This window comes from Calidris pugnax, unplaced genomic scaffold, assembly GCF_001431845.1.
Source record: "Calidris pugnax isolate Ruff unplaced genomic scaffold, ASM143184v1 scaffold56, whole genome shotgun sequence".
Lineage (NCBI taxonomy): Eukaryota > Metazoa > Chordata > Aves > Charadriiformes > Scolopacidae > Calidris > Calidris pugnax.
Genome location: NW_015090839.1, coordinates 16668107 through 16691324, shown reverse-complemented (window position 1 = coordinate 16691324; position 23218 = coordinate 16668107). Strand labels below are relative to the sequence as shown.

The window sequence follows — 23218 nt, the reverse complement described above, 5'->3', positions numbered from 1 at the left end:
AAAGCTTTTGGAAGACATAAGCATTGCACAATCTGAAAAATTTTGGCTTGAAAATCTTCCTTGGTCTCCCTTTCTTGTGCAGATGGAGATAATACAGTTTACTGGTCACAGCAGGTTTGGAGTGGAGATGGAAAAATAAGAATCCATATTTTCTTTGAAATATTGTGTCTTGATCCTCTTCCCCAATGTCAATCAAAAATTTCCCCGCTCTTTTGTAAAGCCTCTCACCATCTTTATTATCTGTCATTGTAACGCACTTTGAGGTGACTGGGTAGAAGCACCCCATGTGCGATCACTAAAAGAAAAGTCAGAAATAACCAGTTCTCATCTACATAATATATACAAGAGGTGGAAGTGTTTACACTAGTGTAATTTTTCAGGATAATCAAGTCAGGTGCTTCCAGAACAGACAGGTTTTCACTCCTTATTTTATCCAATAGTCTATATTTGCGTTTGTCTGCACCTCAAATAATATGATACACTGCGAAGCACGGTGGGGAAAAAAATCCCAATCATGTCCAAAGGCACATAGGACTTCAAATACTGTTTGTCTCACAAGAAAACTTAGTGTCCTCATTTTCAGGCTGGGGTCACATTCCTTCAGCACATTTTAATGAAATATGGCTTTTTAATAGGATTTCTCAGCATGCTGCTTGTTCTGTTGGGAAATACTGTGCCAGTGTTTCTCATTTTCATTCTCTTGTTTTAGTGTCTGACTCTCACTTTGCCTTCTATTTGTCCTCACTATAATACAAATTAAAACGCCACTCCTACTGCCAGTCAGAGCCAAAACCAAAGCAAAAGGCAATAATTTATTGTGCATTCAACTAAAAAATGCTATTCTCCAAATAACATTATGGATAACATCCATCTGGTTTGAAATCTAGTTCTGATTATGCAGAATAGCTCTTGGCTGGTCTTCTGCTAGCAGTGCCAGCTGTTGCTGTTGAATGATCAACGGGATCATGGTGCCAAATAGATTTTGTTCCCGGTTCCTTTCAACCCAAGGGAGAGTAGTCTGACAGAACCAAAAACGATCTAAATTTTGACCATTGTTTCATATTCTCCTACTTGCAAAGTTCTAGAGTTATTTTGAAGTAATGCTTTAGATATAGCTCATAATACTGTAAAGCCTCTGCTAGAGTTTATGTTAGATGGGCTGTTGTTAGCACTCAAAAATGAAAATAAAGTTATCTGCCCTGTGGACGTGCTTAATGCACAACAGCTGTGTAGCATGGGCATGGCTTCACTATGTTTGAAAGCAAAAAGTAACTTTAGGAGCTTCATGGCACTGTCATAAGGATCTAACCAATCTGCTCTGGTGACACTAAAAAATTAAGTTATGATGTGCCCCATCTTTTGTCAGAAATTTTGCCTTTTGCATCACTCAGACAGATGTGAAGTCTAAAGAGTCCAAATGTCTTCCACCATAGCCTTCTCATGAGTGTGACACCAGAGACGTTCAAAACTGGGTTTTCATCCTGTCACTGTCTCCTCTTAAGATATCGTACATGTGATGCACGTTGCCCAGGCTCACTCCCTTCCACTCAGACCACCTACTCAGGGCTATCGCTTGCTCAGCTTCCCTTTCTCTACTCCCACTCAGCCCCTCTGACTTTCTGAGAAGCCCACTTGAACTGGGGAGTATGCATATTCTGAAAATACATCTGTATTCTGAAAACACTGCTCTCCCTCCATTACTCACACTTTGGGCTGTGAGTACCCATGGGGAGATAGGCAAGTCATAGGGCAACTGGCTGAGTTTGTTCCCTCCAGTTTTACTCTTTCATTTTGCACTTTAAAGTTTCTACAGTAGTGAACATCTCCTTGGAACTTAACCTCCCAAATATCAGGAGCCCCGCAGGCTTGGGTGACATCCCAGGAAGGGGGTTCTGCAAGCTGCAGACCCAGGAAGAACCAGACTCCCTCTCTGTCTTTGCTTTCTGTTGCCAGAAACATGCCTTGCCAGCCCAGACATACACTCTCAGATGACCCCATAAAAGCCGTTAGGCTCACTTTCCACCTAGGAGACAACAGAGAAAGAGTCAGTTCCCAAACTAAGCAGAAAACATTGCGTTAAATGCAGGTGGTCCCTCTAGAACAGAGACGGAGGAGAGAGAATGGGACAGTTTGCAAAGATGACTGACTTTGAGCTAATTAAAATCCAATGTCAGTATTAACAACAATTACTGTTGTGTTAGTGGAAGAAAGGGACCATAACAACATTCCTCGAGAACACAATAAACTTGAGCATTGCAAGTAAAACTGGCTTTATAAGTAGAAATCTGAAATGGAAGTTTGGCACTTCCAAAAACCCCCAGCATTTCAGAGCATTTCAACCCAAATTAGATTAAAAATTCAAGTGCCCTTCTCGCACATCATCCTCATCTCATCCCTTCAGCCACAGGTGGTTTGCAATGGCAGCTGAGATTCAAATCAGTCTAATTATTTGAAATGCTTAAATAAAATCGTTGCTCACAGTCAGCTGGCTCAATCATCTGCTAGGTCAAGTCCTTGATTTAAGCGCAGTTTGTTCACACAAGGTAATGGAAAACAACAGCTCACATCCTTAAGTGTGTGTGCATGTCTGTATAATGAGCCTGTATATAATCAACACATCAAGGCTCAATAAATCCTATTCCAGCAGGGGAAAGAGCCTGCTTGTGTTAGGGTGGATTAATCTCTCTTCTGGCTAATAGAGCTTGCACTCCACCCCGCTTCAGGGGACCCTTGTCCTTCCATGAGAGGGGAGGCGGGGAAAGACAGCTGATTTTGGCAGCTGCTTGAGTCCTCGCTGCTGCCAGGGAGGAAAATGCTGCAAGGCACCTAAGGGGAAGCTAATGACCTAATTACACAGCAAGGGGGTAAGTGATTACCAGCAAGAAAAGGGAGCAGGCAAGCACAGCCCGCCCGGGATATTCTTGCAAGGCTAATCCAAACTCAGAGTTTTCCCAGCATATTCACGGTGACAACTCTTCAAGACATTTCTGCATTAACCAGATCTCCAGAGGAAAGTTGACACAGGCTTTCCATAAATGGGCAAGACTGGATTTCAGCACTTTCTTTCAGGAAGAACTAAATTCAGAGATTTGTATAGAGTTAAAAAGTACTGACAAAAGAGGATGGTGCTGAGGCCTGGTAGCAAGCTGGGTTGTCTCCTACCTTTGGGCCATCAAAACAATAGATGTGTCAGGATACATAGCGCCAGCACAGCCTCAGATGACAGAAAACCTGTTCTGTCTTGGTGTAGAGGGAAGCACAGTCCACTGTCTGCCAGTGCTGGGTTGTAACCTGTTGTGTTTTGCCCAGTTCTGATAAAAAGGCACATCACATCTCTGTGAGGGCATCCTGGCCATTGCAGAGGCCATCTCTTACCTTGTGCTGTAAGGCGAAATGACTGATATGTCCTGACAGATCAGGGATGAACATCTTGGAACAGCATAAGAGTCACAGAGCTGCGTTTTGTTGGGAACACTGCTGCTGTGTATTTTTCCCCAGGGAGCAGTTTGGGTGGAACATATGGTGCTTTATGTCATCGGTACTTCTCAAATGAGTTGCACGTGCTCAGTTTTAAAGCTCTGTTCACATGTCCAGAACTAGCACAAAGAACACAGTTCTCTCACTTCTAAAGAAGTTAACAAATGATAGCACACATCACCCTTCTCCTGGGTACCTCAAAAGCACTTGCTGCTTATCTACCCTTCTCTGATGCCATGCTCCATCCATGCACCGATCCGGCCGAGCATAAATGTGAACATAAGGAACAAGGAGCGATGTCGGGGTGCTGCTGAGCTGCAGGTAACCACGCTGCCAGGGCCCAGGCAGAGCAGACACCCACATACCAGTGTAATCTGTGCTCCCTGCTCTGGTTGTGGGCAACCTCATACATCCGAGCTTACGAAACACACCAGAGAGGGAGATTCAGAAGATGGACAGGACTTTTGTACACTTTGATAGTACTAAGTTTTCCCTTGCAGGCTGCACTGCTGTAGGAACACTGATATGTGGGAATGGTGGGATTAAAAACACATGGACAGTTACCTACCTGTCTGCCATCTTTCTGATTGCAGGCTTCCAGTGTGATTTGAGAGCCAGTAGAGAAGGAGGCAATGGAAAGACACTTGTCCTGCTGTCTAATTAAAGGGTCACTGAACACCCACTCCTTTGGCATAAGAAAAAGAATAGTTCCAGAAAAGAAAGGTTAGGATCATAATGGTGATCAGATGAGGGAGAAAGAGTACTTCAAAAACTTGTATCCTTTGTTCAACTCTTTCCACAGGCTCCCTGGGTGGACTATGGCAGTAGTCTTCAACTGATCAGAAGTCTACGCTCAGGCTTAGTGCATCGTGACCATTTCAAAGCCTGCTGCTTTGGTCAGGTCCCCCCTCCTTCCATCTGAGCTGTCTGATTAACCTTGGATCCCATGCAGCTCCCTGCTCTGCAGCTTTACAGATTTAGGCCTACAAAGCAGGGAGGACCCCGACCCCTGATTTACATGGCATGTGACTGCCTCTGCATATTTTACATAGCAGACACGTTCTGTAACAGGTATCTGGGACCTACAGATTGCCAAGTGAAGCAAAACACATGTAAGCATATCCACATATATCACCAGCACACATAAAGCACAAACCACTTCATTTTCCCCTCCTCTCACGAGATGGATACCCAAACCAATCAGCTATTACTATTACACTTTCCCCAAGGAAGAAATACAAAATGCAATAAGTTTCAGACATTTCAAACGGTAATGACATGAAACAATGAGTCAGATTAAATGGCACGTTGAACGCTGGCTGCAAACTGGTTTCCAACAGTTAACAGATGTGGATATGTGTTCTCTGGCATAAAATATCCTACTGTGACCCTTAACTTTCTCAAGCTGCTTCCCTGCTGCTTTTGGTCACCAAAAGAAGAGGCTGAGTGCAGATCCTCAGCTGGTATAAACCAGCACAGCTCCACTGCAGTTAGGAAAGCTGCAAATTACTGCAGCTGGGGTCTTGGCTATTTAAATTCTACTTGGGCTTTCTGTTGAAACGCATCTGTAAAACAGTGCAATTCAAGCCATCTGCAGCTACAGCTGAACTGGCAGACCAGGGAACATTTCTGATCCCGGGAAGTTCTCTTACCCACGTGCCAGGGTACTAGCCAAGCACACCCCAGGACCATTTCTCACAGGCTGAACAGTGAAGCACAGCACACTCAAGCAACGGTCTGAGTGAGAACAGCTACATGACTCAAACCCTGGTTGTCTGCCTGTTGCACAGACTAGTCACACCCCTGAGCGTTCAAGCACTACCTGTTGTGTTTGAGTGATGAAAACCTTCCCACTCTGTGCCTGACTGCTGGGGCTGTTGAGCCAACAGAGCTCTAAGAGATGGGCACAGCTTCTTTCTCTGCTTACTATTAAAATCATTATCAGGGCAAAATTCATTCTTCCTTCTTTCACTCCTGTACAAACCCACCAAGGCCAGAGATGCTTTTTCATTCACTGGTAACAAAAAGGGCAGAAGCAGGAGCAAAGCACCGAACTGTAGCCTGCCTTACCTGAGTGACAGGTGGATTGTTGACTGTTCCTTTACAGATTCCCATGCCAGCCAATGTATTCCCTGTGGTATCCTGTGCCCAAGATTCCAGGCAGCTTCCTCCTTGTTTAATTATTCCTGGAATCAGCTCCTTTTCAGGAACCCTTGAAGGAAAATGACAGTTGCATGGCAGTTCATACACAGAAATATCCAAAGCGCACACACATTTAGAAGGGCATATCTGGCCACACTTACTGAAACATAGTCCCCTTTATTGGACAGAAAATTAGCAATATCATGCTAGCTATCCACTGGAAATGCCTGAAGGAGGCAAAAGTCAATGGAGAACTTGGTCAGAGGGCTGGTACCATTTTGTTTCAGAAGGCATTAGGTGCTTTAGGTGCACCCCAAGCATTTCAGCATGATGTCTCTTCTGAAAGAGGCCAGTCCCAGTAAAAAGTCATATCCACACTGACTTATCCTGCTCCTGCCTCCTCCTTTTCCAGAGTCTTCCGGACAGGAAGGGTTTGTCAAGGCCAGACTACAGCTGGATGGATTAGCCTTGACCCATGTTAGATACTAACTTTGCTTGACTGAGACTAAAGATCTCCAGCTCTTACTCAGCCAATGCTGCCAGTAAAGCCACTAGGAAGTCTGTGTGAACAAGAACTGCAGGCTTTGGCCCTAAAACACATTAGCAATATGTGTTGTCAGGCTGTGTTTGACAGCAAGTGCCAACAACACAGCTCTACCCAGGCTACCTCCCAGCAGAGCAACACCACAGCATTACAGCATCCTGACCCGCCGCAGGGGAAGCCGCAGGCACAGCTCTGTCTCTCCTTTGACCACTGCTGTTAAGGCTCAGCTTCGTGTTGTGACCCACCTCCCAGATCCTTCAGAGATTTCTACAAGCAGGGAACTGACTCACTTGAGCTCGGGGTAGACGTTCTCCAGATACCACTGGAAGGATTTACAGTTCAGTTTGCGCCGCTGCTCCACTCGGTCTGCAACACTGGAAAGACAGGCAGGTTGTTGAGGACAAGGTAGCAAACAGGAGGGAGGGGAACAGTGAAGATCAGCCAGGAGGTTTGAGGGTGACTACATGACTTTTCCCCCTTACTCATTCTCCCACCTAGTTGTTGCTGGGTTCAGAGCACTAGCAGTGACCTGAGGCGAAAAGGAGAAGCAAGTGGCAGAAAATAGAAAAGGAAGACAAACACCTTCAGAGAGCAGTTCTTGTACTTCCTTTGGCTCAGAATGATGGCAGGGCCCAGGACCTACAGCGTTAAATAATACATTACAGAAAATATATTTAGTGCAGGACCATGAAAGTGCTTCTGCCTCTGTGTGCCCCTGTAGAGGCATACCATGAAACTTGCTCAATCATCAGCTCCTGAAAAGGTCTAGAAAGCATTGGTGCTCAGAAATATACAAATGGTTTATCTGTGTGTGGTAGAGGTGAGGAAACATGGCAGCAACTCGAGGCTTAGATTGGGTTACAGACCTAAAGTACATTTGGCCTTGGGCAATATGGGCAAAGAGGAGGAATATAAGGGGAAATTGACTCCGCATCCTGGTAACCATATGCCGCAGCAGTGCTCCCACTGCTGATCTGCTTGGCTGAAGAAGAGGACTTCCCTCAAGTAGTGACACTAGGGACTCTGCTCTTCAAGCTATACCACTACATTTGTCTGTTGGGAAGGACTTAACTGCTGCACCCATATTCCTTGCCATCCTCAGCCAACAGATGCCATGGTACTGCCCATACCTCAGGAGAATGTACTCAGATCCTATTCACAGAAAAATTGTAGGGAAGAAGGGTCAATTTTAGGCCCAGGTGACAGTGATGGTGTCAGAGGCATTTGCATTCTAAAATCTAGATTTAATGTGTGTTTCACAGTGCTGGTACCACAGGTCAAGAAATTGCCTGAAATCAAATCCTACAGCTTTGCTCCAGCTCTTACTCAGCCAATGCTGCCAGTAAAGCCACTAGGAAGTCTGTGTGAACAAGAACTGCAGGCTTTGGCCCTAAAACACATTAGCAATATATCCATGTCCAACACGCAATAGTCCAGTTTCCTTCACAAGCAGCTATTTGGCCCCAGCCCAGCATGCTGCCAGTAAAGCCACTAGGAAGTCTGTGTGAACAAGAACTGCAGGCTTTGGCCCTAAAACACATTAGCAATATATCCATGTCCAATACGCAATAGTCCAGTTTCCTTCACAAGCAGCTGGGTTACTTGCTATTTGGCCCCAGCCCAGCGGCTGCAGTCAGCTCAAAGACAGATAAATGAGGTGGGCAAAGCTATTTGTACAAAAATATGTCATGCATCATGATAATAAAACACGATGTACAACAAAAAAGTGTGTGTGGATCAGACCAAACCTGCCTGTCATCAAATAAGCAGGAGATGCATCATTACCTGGTGCATGTAGCTACGACCATGTTTACCAAGTCCTTAAGCTGATAGAATCATAGAATTGTCTAGGTTGGAAGGGACCTTTACAATAGTCACTTGTTCACAGGCAGATATAACCTACAGAGATAACCCAAACATATACACTCCTAGGATTGTTTTATGTTTATTTGGGAGTAACAAGGTTTGTTAGTGCAGAGAGAAGCTCTCTTCTCATCCCAAGTTTTGGTATCCATCATTGATTTCTGGGTGACAAAGAAAGCTTAAGCCCAAATCCTATGTGGCCTGGAGACAGTTTTAGCAAAGGTGCTGTAAAGGAGCACAGTTCTGCACAGAAGTGGGCTCAGCAGGTGCTGGAGATGAGTCACAACCAGATTGTGTTTCTAAATGACATATCTCACCATTGGCTCTCTCCTGCCCTGCTAACCAGGCAAACCACCCATTCACTTATCAGAAGAGAGGGGAGTACATCAAGTGCAACCTGCCCCATGTGCCAGGTAGCTGTTTGCCCCAGAATTCTGCGTTGGTCACCATTGGCTCTCTCCTGCCCTGCTAACCAGGCAAACCATCCATTCACTCATCAGGAGAGAGGGGAGTGCACCAAGTGGAACCTGCCCCATGTGCCAGGTAGCTGTTTGCCCCAGGATTCTGCGTCCACACAGGAACTTTGGGTCAAGCTCTAGTAACCGCATGGTTCATATTTCCAGAGCAGCTGCATGCTGTGTTAGAAAATATTCTTATCTATCCACTTAAAATGTCTGGCCTTTTAATTTCATTACAGATCACTTTGGCCTTCTGCTAACAAATGATTTATGCAGGGTTACTGGGGGAAAAATAAAGTGAAATAGAAGCAAACCTTGTTAGCCAGACACTCAAGCTGGCAAGCCAGCCAGTCAGAGCAATTCTGTTTCCCACACTTAGCCCCAGAGAAGATCCAAAACCTACTTCTTGCTAGCAAGGAGCTTACCAGAACTCTTCTACTGAGGTCTGGGGGCAGCTTACCTTCCAAATGACTTCCCAATGGCAGATGGCCGGGCCTCATAGTAGTACTGCTTGTATTCATCCATCCACACCTCCGCTGTGCGCTTGGTGTTCCTGCACAGGGATGAGGAGACGCTTTGATGAGTGCTGCTGGAGAACCTGCCCTCCCAGCGAGCAGGCACTGGGTGGGCAGACCAAGGCCTGTCTGCTAGGTGGGAGTGGGAGACAGTCCCAAACATGAGTCACAGTGGGCAGTATGGATGGAGAAAGGTTGAATCTGTTAAGTCTACAAAGCCTTGCAAGGACACTTCAGAAGTTAAAATTTTAACAGCCACAGTTTACCATGATTTTCTCAAATATACTGCCTCTGCAGAGACACCTGGACTGACTGTGGCCATCACCCTCCTTTACAGTACCACTTTCTTCAGATTAGAATAACGCCATGGAATAATTCTGCTTGGAAAGCACCTCTAGGTATCATCAGGTCCAACCTCCTGCCCAAAGCAGACTAGCTTCAGGTTACGTCATGTTGTTCAGGGTCTTGTCTGGCCACGTTTTGAAATCTCCAAGGATGGAGATTTCACCACCTCTCTGGGACTCTGTGCCAGTCCTTAACCACTGTCACTGTGAAGTGCTTTGTCTCATCTTTTTTCTCTTCCCATCTGTCCTGCAGTGGAAGTGGTCCTTAGGGCTTGTCTCAGAGAACACACAGCTCAGTATGATCTCTGGACTCAAAAGGAGCTCAGAGACAAGAGGGATGACTAAGGACTGCTGATACACAGGCACATGTCAGGGCAGTATCTACAAATGGCCAGGGTCTCTCTTGGGTACTGCTCCCCCTGCTCCACTGCAGACTGAAGAAGAGCAAGGTGCACTAATACAAACAACAGAGAAGGAAACAGGTTTTGTTCACAGAAAACAGCAACTCATCCTTCCCTTGAGAACAGATGCTCAGCCACAAGCTGTTCTCCTCCGCCATCAGGCAGAAAGACAACAAAGAACTCAGGCTTATTTAGACATGCCCAACATCAAGGTGACCTGGCTGCTACCAGGAACTACTCAACACCTACTTGATGTATGTCAGTGCGTTGCCCTCAGGGAAGTCGTACGGATGGCGCTTCCTGAACACATGTCCCACTCGACTGCAGGGAACAATCTCCAAGCTGCCACCACACATCCACACTCGGAAAGAGAGCTCTGGAAGAGACCCCAAGAGTCATACATACATCTGCAGGCAGATTTGGCAGCATTTCCAAGAAGGCCAACTTCAGCAGTGTGTCTCAAAACCTTGTTCTTCTACTCTAGATGTATTGCTTGCAACAGCAAAACCAGGAAAAGCGATGCCATGGTAAGAATGGAAAAACTGTCCTCCTTTTCCTAAAATGGCGGTAACCTTTATGGCTCAGACACTTCCCGGCCTTCTCCAGTGCCACTCCTCTCTTTGCTCCCTTGACCATTTCAGTGAGACACCTTTCCCTTTGACCAGGTCCTTGTGGTTGCTGTCAGGCCTTCAAGATGACATTTGGGAACACCCCCCACACCCACCTTCTTTTGGAATTTTGTAACTCTCCAACCCTGTGTCTGGATGAAAGAAAAAAAGAATTCACTGTGTAAAGCAAACGATGTGAGGAAGAAAGAAAGTTTAGGAGACAAGGAGAAAGAAGAGAACAAGATGAGGGTATAGGGAGTGAGTCAATGTCTAGAGCAGAGTCCTCTCCCTCATATCTTCATGTTATCCATCTTACAATATCTTGGTCTTGTCCTGTTTGGCTCTGTTAATTGAAAAAAGAAAAAAAAAAGGAGATGACTGGGTTCCAGTTTGTCACCAGTTGCTGCTGCTAGAGGATATACTGAGAGCAAAAATCAGTCTAGTATAAAAGTGTGACTATAAAAGTACAGAGAGAAATCTGCTACTTGAAGAAATCCAGCTGGTCCTGAAGCTAAATTCAATATTTTGTTAAAGGATTAGAAGAACACGGAGCTTTGATGTACAGGCACTTATTTGCATCACAGAAGAGATGTGACCTCGCTCAAGCTTACGGGTCTGTCCTCGCAAGTTTAATCACTACCACACCAGAGGGGCTTTCCTCTTGTGTTTCATGTGGCGGTGAGAAGAGAAGAAGGAAGAGGGAAAATGAAAATTAGCTGCGTAGTTTGGTAGTCCTTACCAAAAGGGCCTCAGATTGTGTAGACTGATTACTTCAAAAACTTTTACTCAGTTGGAATTTCCCTCCAGTAATGCCTGAAATGTGGGGCTCTGATGTTTGGAAATTACAAAGAAATTATGTATCCAGATCTAATGGCTCTTTCAAAGCATGTACACACACTAACATCTTCCCAACCTTCATATTTCTACATAGCTTTCCTCTCTAGCTCCTGGGAAGGTTTGTTTAAACAGAGTGTTTAGGGGGGAAGATGGTGTATTTAATTTAGCTTCTAAGTAAAAAAACCATTTTATTAGACTGTATTTTGTAGCATTTCTTACTAGCTCTTGTATCTCCCTGACACTTTCCTAGAGCTTATTATTTTCAGTCACTTTTCAATAGGGAATTTCAGCTTTGAAGAGAGGAAAGGCTTTAAAAACAAACAAAAGGCCAAGACATGAGTTTCTGTCTGGTGGTGTGTCCAGCTGGCATCTGCTCTCCTGGAATGAGGTTCTGACTCACTCCAGGCTATAACAAAAACAAAACTCTCAATCTAGCATGTGTAACTTAAAACAATGTCCATTTCCCAAGAGAGGATTCCTCGTGCCATACTGATATCTTAGGCACACAGACAGGCTGCATGTCCAGGTTTAGAAATGACAGAATTCTTTAAAGAAGTGGTGAGAGAATGCAGACTTTGGGCACAGAAGAGAAAATGGAGATCAAACATAGCTAATTACGGACCTTCATCCATCCTCTGATGGAAAGCATAGGAGGAATTCTTGCTGTATATTTTCCAGGATGTGACCTAGTCCGTATGTGTTTTAAACTGCGTAATCTCCGTGGCTTTTACCCATCACAGTGGACTTCTTCCCCTCTGCTATGCAACAACAGGCTCAATGTAGAACCTCTGGCTGATTTGCTGCCTCACATTATGCTGAAGAGCTGAACGAAAGTTAGCTTTAAAAAAGAATAGTCTACTTTGCTTCTAAAATACCTTCCCATGGCCATCATCAGAGTGATGGCGTGGCAATGCAGCTGAGGGACAGGTCCAATTAAACAGAGCATTGTGCACTTAGCTTTGCCCTCTTCAATGAAGGTGCAGGATAAGAGACAAGTGATGGGAGACAACGAATTTACAGGGAAACCACACAACAAGGCAAAACTGGCAAGCCCTGCACACCTGGCCCAGTCCCACACAGCCTGGCCCAGTCACTGCCAGGCTTTACCAGAACAATTTGAAGGAGAATGATGGAATTCTGTGGAGGTTTTGATCAGCTCTACATACAGGAAGGGCTGTGGGCGTGCAGGTAATTTACTGCCACTTATGGCAGAGAGCTCTGCTTAGCATCAAGGTACTGACGTACGCACCAAACAACACTGGGCTCCCAAGTGGGCAGGAACAGACAGCCAAAAGCCTAAAGAAATATTTTTTCTCCATCTTCGGGGTTTACAGCTTCTACACAGTTGCAGCTTGGAGGCTGGCAGGACGGCCAAGTGGCTGGCTCTGCAGCTGGAGCAGGGCTAGTGAACAGCAAGGAGCTGAGTTTGGCTATGCAGAGGAGTCTGAGGGACACGGGAGATGGGATCTTCATGCCTGGGTAAAGGCTGCCTGTTACTTCTGCCTACAATGCTTCGCTGATGCTACTAGCACTGCTGAGATCCCAATGCAAGCCCCATTTAATATCCCTTTTTAATATCGTGAATATCATAAAACTGAAGCAAGACCTCAGAAAACAGAGAATACAAGCACTCATTATTATATACTTTGTTTTAAAAAAGTGGTACCTTGATATCAGCCAAAAATATTATTTCCTGGTTCTCACACTGGTTTCAAAGAGCATTTCAGAAAGAGGCAGCTCTCCCAGCTGAGTTCGGAGAATGAAGTTTCCTCTTCCTGACTATTTCTTTCTTTCTTTCTAATTGGTCCTTCAGGTGCTAGAAAACACCATATAAATTCTTCTTTAAAGGGATTTATTTACAAATCTGTGACATTTATGGAAACTGTAGAAACAGAATAATTTTTTGGCAGCATTAGCTACGGAAAAGTCTATTTCAGTTGACTGCAAAACAGAGTAAGGCTTTTATCTCTTCAGCTCCACCTGCATCATTTCTAAATGAATGCCCTAAATACACGGGGTCTCTCTGAACCTCTTTCAATACCCTCCTTCCTTTTGTCACTAACACCTAGTGACACTGCAGCATCCCTTCACACAGGGCAAAGAGAGATGCCTGGAATATCTGTGCCACCATGAAGTGCAAGGAGATGGGTTTCAGCACCATGCCCTATAAGATAACAGCCCTTGAGTGGACAGACCACCCTGGGCCTCTGAATTCCTTAGATGTTTGTGATGCCCTAGTCTGCTTCTAAATGTTTGCGTTCTCCATCTATTTGCACCCAAATTCCACTTACAAAAAGAGGCTTGTTTTATTAGGAAAAACATCATTCTGACCTATCAAGCTGGGAGAGCAACTCAGACTTATCTGGAAAAGAGGAACAGGTATAAGAAGAGAGCATAGGAGTGACTGTCCACTTCAGAGCTGGGGCAACACAGACTGTCATGTGAAGGACTGGAGGAATATACTCCAAAAACAAGCAACAATTTCAATATCAGGATGTTCCTCTTTCTTATACTGTGGGAGTACGTGCATAATAGTGCATACGCTGCAAGAGAGTGATAGCCCTGATCGAAAAAAGCCTCTACTTTGCACAAAGCTGACGATGATACAATTCTGACCAACATGGGGAATACTTGACCATGTCTCTAGACTTACATGTGGATCATATCTCTCTAAAGGAGAGTTGTGGTCGGAGATGAAGACTGGGAAGTGGTTGTGCATTAGTGTGTCATTCCCCTGAAACACCCTAAACTTACCAAAGTTTTCTCCTCCCCAGATGTCCATTTGAGTATCGTATTTTCCCAGGTGGTTAAACCAGGACTTGTCGATCACAAAGATGCCTCCTGCTATGACAGGGGTTCTGGAAAAGAACACACAAGCCCACACAAAATGATCACGTGTACATGTAGCACAAGCATCTTCATCTTAGAGGGCAGACAATTTGTCAGGCCTGAAAAATCGTATCTTATTTAAAAGAGGAAAATAGTAGAGCAGGGATATGAATCTGCAGTAGGCTTCTGAGCCCCTCCCTCACTAGATCATCCTCCTGCCTTTGCTAGATGGTTCTGCAAGCACCACATGAGTGATTCTGTGTCTTTTGCATTTATACAAATGCATAACATATAAAAGAGTTGGCTTGTAGAGGTGGCTTGCCTACAAGCCTATAATTGCTATTCTTAAAATATTCAGGGAGTAATACTCTCAGAATCAGGGTATAGACCTCAATGCATTCAGAAAATAACACAAAGGGTTTGTGACATTTTGTCCTCAGCAAGGCAGTCCCTTGTCTCACAGGTGAAGGCTTAGTAAAGGCATTTGGGGGGCTGTACACAGTCCATCGGAGACAGCTACCTTATAGACTGAGTTGGGTCTGTTCTGGACATCTTCTGCTCTATAGGAATCTGTTCCCACTTAAAGTGAAGGCTCCAGTCAAACCCTGAGAAGAAAAGAAACACATGAAATAGGTTTTGTTATTGTTTTTCTAGCTTCAGTGATAGTCTCCACCTTTACATCACAGGCTATCCCTGCCTTTCTTCCCTGACCTCCCTTGTGGTCTACCGAAAATGGTAAGAGTCTATCCTAACGTAGCTAAGAAGTCACCAGCTTCTGTCTTGGCATCCTTATCCCTTGGCATTACAGATTTCTGCTCAATTCCACTCCGTATCTTCAGGACAGTGTTGTCAGTGAGAGATGTAATTGCATTTTGGCCAGTCAGTCTTACGCTTCCCTGTCTGCCAAAGCTATGAGGCTTTAATCAAAGGACTTTGTGGGATGTGATGTATTCTGGGAACAGAGGCCTACAGATACAATCACAGAATCATAGCATCACAGAATAGTTTGGATTGGAAGGGACCATAACCATCACCTCTTTCAAGGCTACCATTTATTTACAGTTGGCCTGTGGTGGATAGTTAAGCACAGCACAGTCACTAAGGTTAGACCATGTTAGTGGTAGCCACAGGCGAAGGGTAGCCACAGAACGAGTAGCTTTTTGCAGGCCAGCAGTGTGGCAGTGAACCCCAGCCATAGAAGAGGGAAAAGAGCACCAGGCACTGTGGGTGACCACAGGAACAGCTGCAATGGGGTTCAGCCGCCAGGCGAGAAGGGAAAATGCTTTTCAGAACATACCATGAGGTAGCTGGGCAGTTAGGAGCAGCAACTGTAAGTGCCTGTCAGATTCCAGCGTACGTGTAGTGTAGGGAGGGCATGGTGATATGTTTAACCAGTTAACTAAGCCCTGAAATTGCAAAATGTTGTGGCAGTGATGCAAGCTCAAGAGGGAATCACTAGTTGGGTTTTAATTCTGCAAAAGATCTGACTTTGCAAGTTGCAGGAAAAAGAGGACAGAGAACCCATCAGAAAAGATGATCGCTCTGTTTTCTTAGAAAGCTGAAGAGAACATAAATTATTTTTCATGCACCATCCCTCAGGCCTAACTGACACAAGCCATTATACCCACCTCCCCTCAGATCTGCTGATGCTGCCAGATAGGCAAAATTATCCAGGCTGATAACATCAATGATTGGACTCACCACTCGGGTATAATCCTGAGGGAGAGAGAGAACGGGGGGGGAAAAAAAAAAAAAAAAAAAAAAGAAGAGTCAGGCTTTTCTTGAATGTCTGGAAAAGCTGCCAGAGATCAGAAAACACAAAGCTACACATGTAAATCTTTGTCTGACTTCTCCAGTGCAGTTCTGGTAGCTGAGCAAGGGATCCAGGGTCCCCAACACCCAGGAGTGCTGCAAAGAAACAGTTCTTTATTTCCTGCCCAAGTTACGGGACATGAATCACTGTCTCAAAGGTTTTCTGCTTGGTTTTGATATCTACTGCCAGCATACTTTCTGCTCAGTCATCCTTGAACTAATGTATTATCATCAGCCTAGATATGATCAACCTACTAATAAAGCATTTTCCTAACAAGTACTGTGAATCAAGACCTCACACTTAAGAACCATAGTGCAAACTGAAAAAAACCATGGCATTATAATATTAAGATACTGGGGGTACTCTACCGGCATTAAAGGGTATAGATATTTACAGTTTTCCTCTGCAATTATTTGACTAACTATAAGTTGAGATTATAGCAATTTTTCAGCATCATGAGACAGGGAATTAAAGACAGGCTTGTGGGAGCTGAAATATATGACGAAGCAGAGAGCTGGCAATGCCAGAAACAGCGTCTTGTTATGGGACAAGCTGCCAGCCTTTCCTATCAAACCTCCATTTTGTGCCTTGCAACAGTTCCTCCTGCTGTAGCACACTTGGCCAGGATGGTGCGTCCTAGGTGAGAGCCATTACTCATGTTTATGAGTACAGCAAGAGTACGTCTGCCCAGCCTGAGCCCCCCCCGGCACCCACCCGGCAGCCTGGTGCTCCAGCCACTGCTCCAACCAGCCAATGCTAGGACCAGGCATGGCAAGACTGCAATCTGAACCAGGATGCACATCAGAAATGTAGGAAGTAGGTCAGAAATAGGCTGACTTGAAATCCGCTCACTAAATAATACTGGAGTCAGCACACAATCTTCTGCAACTTAGATCCTTCCCTGAAGAAACTTGTGAGGTCCTTTCTGGTCAGGGACCCCTACGCTGTTGCTGCTGCAGCTTGACTTAAAGAGCAGCAGTAAAGAAAACATTTATGGGCTTTCGAGATGGAGGATTTATTGAGCAGGAATAAAAAGCAGGAGCTTTTAAGTCATCAATCCTGAAGTTTCACTGTCTTCTGCCCCTTCACATTAAGCCAAGAAAACACGAATACAAGGCAGCATTAGAGCCTCCACCCCTTCTCCTGGGGGCCATAACTACATGGAATCCTCCTTTCAGAGGAGAGGATCAATCTCTGCCACTTGCAAGCACGGCTGTGACTCCTCGCATCACTTCTCCCCGGTTTGCTCTTACAGTGGAGCCATATGTCTCCCCCTCCAGCCCTACAGCACAGCCAGGGTGACAGCTGCTAATGCTCCTGCTGCATTTTCACTCTTCCAGCCCCATGTCAATCCTTTCCCAAGTGAACCAGCAAAGGGACATCCCCGTGCCCACAGGCAGCTCCTCTGTGCTAGGAAGCCGCCCACGTGCAGGTGATGTGTTTTGGCAGCTCAGCAGGAGCATTAACGGAAGGAAAGTTTTGGCAGTGACAAGGCAGAGGGGAGGGTCCAGCAGCAAGAAGGGAGATGGCCACCACGGAACAGTTGCACAGTGCGTGCTGCAGAAGTGGCTGTCCTCTGTAAGGGTGGACAGGAATAGGAAGCACAGCACCTGCAGGAGACCCAAGGTATAAGTTAGTGGTTCAAGCATTCACCACTGCACCATCACTGAGCACTTCCAGCCCTGCCACATTAGCAGGAGAAGGCAGAAGCCCGTCAGGGATCTCTTGCCCATCTAGCTCAGGCTGTACTTTCCTCTGTGACAGCCTGCCTGAGGAGTAACTGGGAATGCTGTCCTCACTGGCACTGCTGATGGCATGTGAGGGCAGAGGATCCACCAGCACAAGCCAGGTCAGCTCCATCCTTTCCACAAGGGGAGATGGCACTCACCTCTTTCACTCTCTGAAGCATTGGCTGCAGCCACTCACTGTTGACTTCACAGTGACTGTCCAAGAAGGTGAGGATGTCAGCAGTAGCCACTTCTGCGCCTCGCACCCGAGAGCGAATCAGCCCTACGATGAGGAAAGGACAGCAGAAGAGCAGGAAGGTTAGGAAGGAAAATAGTTGAGCCTCCTTCAGAAAATAAAATACTTGTGTGTGTACAGGAGAAGAACAGGTGGTTCTCCTGTATCACATCTCCACCAGAAGCAGAGAGCAGCTTTAGCAGGGCATGCCCTGGAGGACATGCTCTCAGCCAAGCCCTGTCAGCAGACAAAGAATGACCTCACCTGTGACTTCTGTCCACACCACTGAGTTTTCATCCGGTTCCTGCCTTGATGACATTCCCCTTCACTTCCAGCCCTCCCCACAGGCACCTTGCTGCTGCCTGCTCAGTGCCTCTCCCATCAGAGCCACCCTGCTGCCTCTCTCACCACCTCCATGGGATCAAGCTCTACTCCCTGCTTGTTGCCTTTCTTACTGCTTATCTGCTTTATTCTCCCTTGTCCTTTATTCTGCCCTGCAGCCAGAGATGTCAAGCTGTCTCTCAGATGTCTCCATACTTTCCTACAGACCACCTGGAATGCCCTTTGTGAACTGAGCAGTGACTGTCATCTCCCCTTCCAGACCCTTGCTCCAGGCCTGCTGTGCCCTGACAGGTTTAGAAATAAGCCAGCACATGTGAGTCAAACTGAGGAGCAGCCGGGAGAGTCAGCATTACCATTTATGCACATAGGAGATATGCGAGAAATAACTTTCCTTAATGGTATCTATTTATGATAGATATATGATTGTTTTTCCCTTTCCCACATCTCCTAGATGGCTTGTTATCTTGCACTCTGGAGTTTAAAAGGGTAAGACTTACATCTGCATCTATATTCATAAGATCTTAAACTGCGGTCCTTGTTCTAGCCAGGGCCTCTGGACACCACTTCTCATTATTTAAAGTACAAAATGAGAGCCCTGAAGCCTGAGTGTTGATAAGCCAGGTTCTCCCTCCACAGAGCCTCCAAACTAGGACACCAAACTCTCATACTGAAAAAACAAACACTAATCATAAGAAACAACACGCAAGCAGTTGGCAAGCAAACAGGGTCATGGGGGAAAACCTACAAAATCTGTACCAAGCTTTCCACACTCACCTTCCCGCCGGGTGTTTCGTAGACACTTAACTTTCGGGATCTTCGTAAGGAGTTGGCAGTCCTCAGCTTAGGGAAGGAAAAAAAAAAAAAACATTTGGCACACATGCATGAATTATTTGGCTTCAACAGAGAGCTCCAATTAACTGTTCTCCTGCTTCTCCACAGGAGGGGAAATTCTGCCTTCACTTAGTATCACGTTAATCACCCTGACTGTCTAAAAGAGCACACAGAAGAGCACTGCTTGCTTGCTGTCCTCCTCGGACCACTGAGCCTGTGTGTCCTGATGCTCTGAGCAGCCAGGCCTTCACCCTCCTGCACTCAGCATCTCACAAACGCACGCACTGGCAACGCGGCACCGACCACTGATGAAACAGAGGGACCACGGGGAGCCACGGCTGCAAATCACCAACGTGCCAAGTAAAAGAGAGTCCCTGTCATATAAAGCGGTCTCATCCGCTCTCTTTGCCTTCAGCGGCTCACCTGGGCATTTCCCACCATTTGTTCTCGGGGCAGTTTCTGCTTGATTTTATTTAATAAAGGCTACAGGGATGTGACTCGGTTCCTTGGAGGCACCATTACATTAACACACGGATGCCTAACCGAGGGCTTTGCTGCCAGCTTGCCAGAAGCTCGAGCAGTCCCTCCCTCACAGTGCCCAGGCAAGACGACAGAGAGGAACAGCCACCGGCTCCAGCCCAGCTGGACCAGTGAGCACTGGGTCTTTAGTCCCCCATTATCCCCTCTCCATTCCTGCCCTAGCAGAGGTCACAGGAATAACAATTTCTAACTTGGCTCTTTTCCCTCACTCCACCAAGTTCACCCCAGTTTCCATGTTTGTTGCTCGTTCCTTTTCAGGGCTCACACCTCCCCTCGCCTGCTGTCATCCTCCCTCAGACTGGGGAGAAGGCAAAGGCCATTAGCCAAAGTGCATGCTCCTGCAGGAGCATCTCCATTCTCAAGGATACGTGCAACCTGAAATACTGCTCTTGTGGGGGCACTTTGGCAGCTGCTGCATCATCCAAGCGAAGTGGCAGGTGCTCTTAATTACAGAGTACCCAGATTTTGCTGGACATCTGCTACAGGAGAGGGCAACACTCATCTTGGTTGAGTCACAACTTCAGGTAAGTACGAGAATCCTTATCAAGTCACTCACTCTTCAGGAGTGAAGCATATCACTCTGGCTGTAACTACTTGCCAGAGCTCAGAAACTCTCTGTATCTTTACAGAAACTGTAGTGGATATAAAAAGCAAAGTGTCAGACCTCAAACATGTGCTAAAGTGCCTCCATGCAGGTGCCTCAGGGGAATAGCTGTATCCACAAATATCCCACTGCCATCGAGAAAAATGAGAGCTGTCACAGGATGGGGCTTTTTAAAAATCTTTCCATTTACCTAGGAGCCTAAATGGGAGTTTCTGGCTGAGCCCTGTGCAGTACAGGTCCCAGAGATCCATCAGTGTTGATCTGGTACACTTTGGCCATTGAGAACTGAATTTCTAGATGCCAAACACAGGACATTTAGGACTGTTTGTTGGAGGTGCTCAGAAACACCCAGCTCAAACAGCTGGGCAGTCACAGCTCAGTCCTTATCCAAATCATACTCTAAGGCCCCCAGAAAGATAAATCCCTAATCTCAGCATCTGCCTTTAAAATTTTTTGGCCAAAACTACACAGTATTTAGCTCCAAAATCAAAAAAGCTACGCTTCCTTACCTCAGCAGGCCAAGGTGGGCATTTTGAGCTCTCTGTAAAGTGTTCTGAAGAAGTAATTATCAGTTATTATAAGTGGCACATAACTGGATTGTCCTTGAATTTAGCACACATCATGGGAGATGCAAGAAGTCTTCTGTCCCCACCACCTCACCACTACTACAGAACACCCAGGAGGAAGAGCAACAGTCTGGACGGAAACAGTCCACAGCCTTTGGCCTACAGGGCTGGTGGGACTCACACAGAAGACACTCCATCCCTGTGCCAAGCTGCTGAAGAAGTTATGGTGTTGTCCAAAGCAATAACCCTTCCATGGCCCAAACCACGACACACAGGGACACCTGGGATCCCAGACACATGGAGGCAGGCAGACAGTCTTGCCCGAGTCTGCCTTCAGGACCCCAGGGAGCATTTTCTGTAGGCTCCATTGCATCCTCTTGCTCTCTCTTGGTTTGTAGTTACCCATTATGCCCATGTACACCACTTTTACATACTTACCTGGGCTAAACAGCTCACAAAATGATGCATAACAGAAGTGGCAACCTGCCCAAAACTGCCAAGCTGACAGAAAGAAGGAAGATGCTCTGGCCTCTGCCATGCATGGACACAAACTAAACACAGAAAAACGTCCCCTCTTTTCTTTTTCTCTTGCACACAGAGAAGAGGGAATCTCTGTAACGTAGGGGGACTGAACAGAGCAAACAAAAAGATGGAAAACAGAAGGGAAGAAAAAAGTGCAAGGGAAAGAGGTCCATACTTACGATCTGAGCTGAAGTCATCTACCAAAATGATCTCCTGGATGAGGTTGGGAGGGGTGCGGTTCAAGACACTGCAGGGACCCAGGGAGAAAAAAAATAATCTTTGTGAGGTGCCATAAGAATGACAATGATAATAACGATTGATACAAATCTGCTGTGCTATGCGTTACAGCAGGAATACCAAACTCCAGTGATGTGGAAGAGGTAACCCTGCCCTTGTACCAGGGTTCCTTGGCAGAAGCCAAACTGCAAGCAGAGAGCTATGATATCTCAGTTGGACCTTACAAGGACCACAGCCAGGAAGCAGACTGCGGGACTGCCTGGGGGCAGACAGCAGAGGATGCTGCAGCAAGCTCTCTGCTTCTACACAGAGAGGCAAAGAGGAGAGCACCACCCACCCCGAGGCAGCCAGGAGGCCATTCCCATCTGCCAAACTCTGGGCAAAGCTCATCACTGCCTGGGAGTGGAAAGAGCTGCCACTTTCCCCAGCAAGGAGCTCTGTCTCAATGCCACAGACTAGGCCTGCTGGGGCTTCCTCACTAATTCCATTCTTTGGGAGGAAGGCAATTTTCCTTGGCTATATTCTGGATTTGGGTTTTATTTTCCTCTTCTGCTCATTACTTATGTTTTTTTCAAACCAGCCCCAACACTTGCTGGAAGGACCTCGGGCTGGTCACACCCCACCCCACCATACCCATGGGACTGCAGTGGGTTTCCATCACACAGGGGCTTTCACACACAGGGAGGGGGTGATAAAAGCTTCTGCCCTCCTCAGGGGCTGATGTACTCCAGTACGCTGGAGTCAGAGCAGTCTGATTCTCATCTCTTTGTCTCTCTCATTTGTTTAAGACACTTCAAATAATTTTCCATAACTTCTACAAGTCTCTCCCTTGGCTCTACTACAACCACACAGCATATTCCTCCTTCAAGCCTCCTTCTCCAAATGCCTCTAGGCACAGTCAGGTCCTCATTGCCTTCAACAAGATTGCTCAGTCTTGGTTCTAGCAACCTGTCTCATTTCAATGGCACCCACACTTCTGATTTTGAGCAATTCTGCATAAAGGTTGTTGGCTTTTTTTCTTTTTTTGTTTTATACAGGAAACAGACAACAAGAGTAATACTTCCAGGAATGGAGCTGTAGAGAAATAAATTACCATCTTGCTAAGTAGCATCACTGATGGCTTTGCATACAGAGCCAAAGTTTCCTCAGTTTGGGAAAGTTTTCTGCTGTCTCACACAACAAAATCCTGACTGCTCTGCTGCTCAGTATCACATCCCACTCTGTTTCAGATTTATGCTGCTTCATACATCTCAGAGAGTATTCGTATTTTGAGCTTACACGTCCCTAGATGACTGAGCTTGCATTTTTCAAAGCTGAATCTCATTTGCTTCTCTAGGCTCATACCTCTCTGGATCCTCTAGCACGGTGGGGTGGGAGATGGGAGATGTTCCTCTTTGCATTTATAAGTGCAGCTTCTCCCAGCATAGCCATCATCTGCATATTTTACAGACAAGGTTGCCCTGCACTGAAATTCTTGTCTGTGCAAACTCAATGCAAAACATAACCAACCCAGACAGGCTGCATCCTGCAGTATAATGGCTGTAAAACAGTATTCTACACCTTTTCCCACTAGCCTGATTATTAGCAGTGCTCTCATTTTCTCCACAAGTTTCTGGTCTTCCAACTCAACATAACTAGGAAAAAAGAAAAGCACACACTTTGTTCCCTCTTCCTCACCTGTCCACTGATTTCCCAGTAGCGAGAAATCACTCCTCAAGGAGTTCACAGCTCATTGTTCAATGCCCAGTTCTGCTCTCAGCTCTGCAATAATTTGCTGTGGAAC

General features: G+C 46.0%; 1 protein-coding gene across 3 annotated transcripts in view; it reads right to left on the bottom strand.

Moving 5' to 3' along the window:
- GALNT16 (polypeptide N-acetylgalactosaminyltransferase 16) overlaps positions 1 to 23218 on the bottom strand; it is a 74951-nt gene that overhangs the window by 4686 nt on the left and 47047 nt on the right. For all 3 annotated transcript variants that reach the window (XM_014942021.1, XM_014942022.1, XM_014942023.1), the window contains exons 4-14: positions 21378 to 21445; positions 18910 to 18975; positions 17720 to 17841; positions 15647 to 15734; positions 14539 to 14623; positions 13944 to 14047; positions 9994 to 10120; positions 8945 to 9037; positions 6454 to 6537; positions 5548 to 5689; positions 4046 to 4162 (exon numbers count right to left, since the gene is read on the bottom strand). In XM_014942021.1, the coding sequence (XP_014797507.1) occupies positions 4046 to 4162; positions 5548 to 5689; positions 6454 to 6537; positions 8945 to 9037; positions 9994 to 10120; positions 13944 to 14047; positions 14539 to 14623; positions 15647 to 15734; positions 17720 to 17841; positions 18910 to 18975; positions 21378 to 21445 (1096 nt within the window). The remainder of the gene's footprint in view (positions 1 to 4045; positions 4163 to 5547; positions 5690 to 6453; positions 6538 to 8944; positions 9038 to 9993; positions 10121 to 13943; positions 14048 to 14538; positions 14624 to 15646; positions 15735 to 17719; positions 17842 to 18909; positions 18976 to 21377; positions 21446 to 23218) is intronic.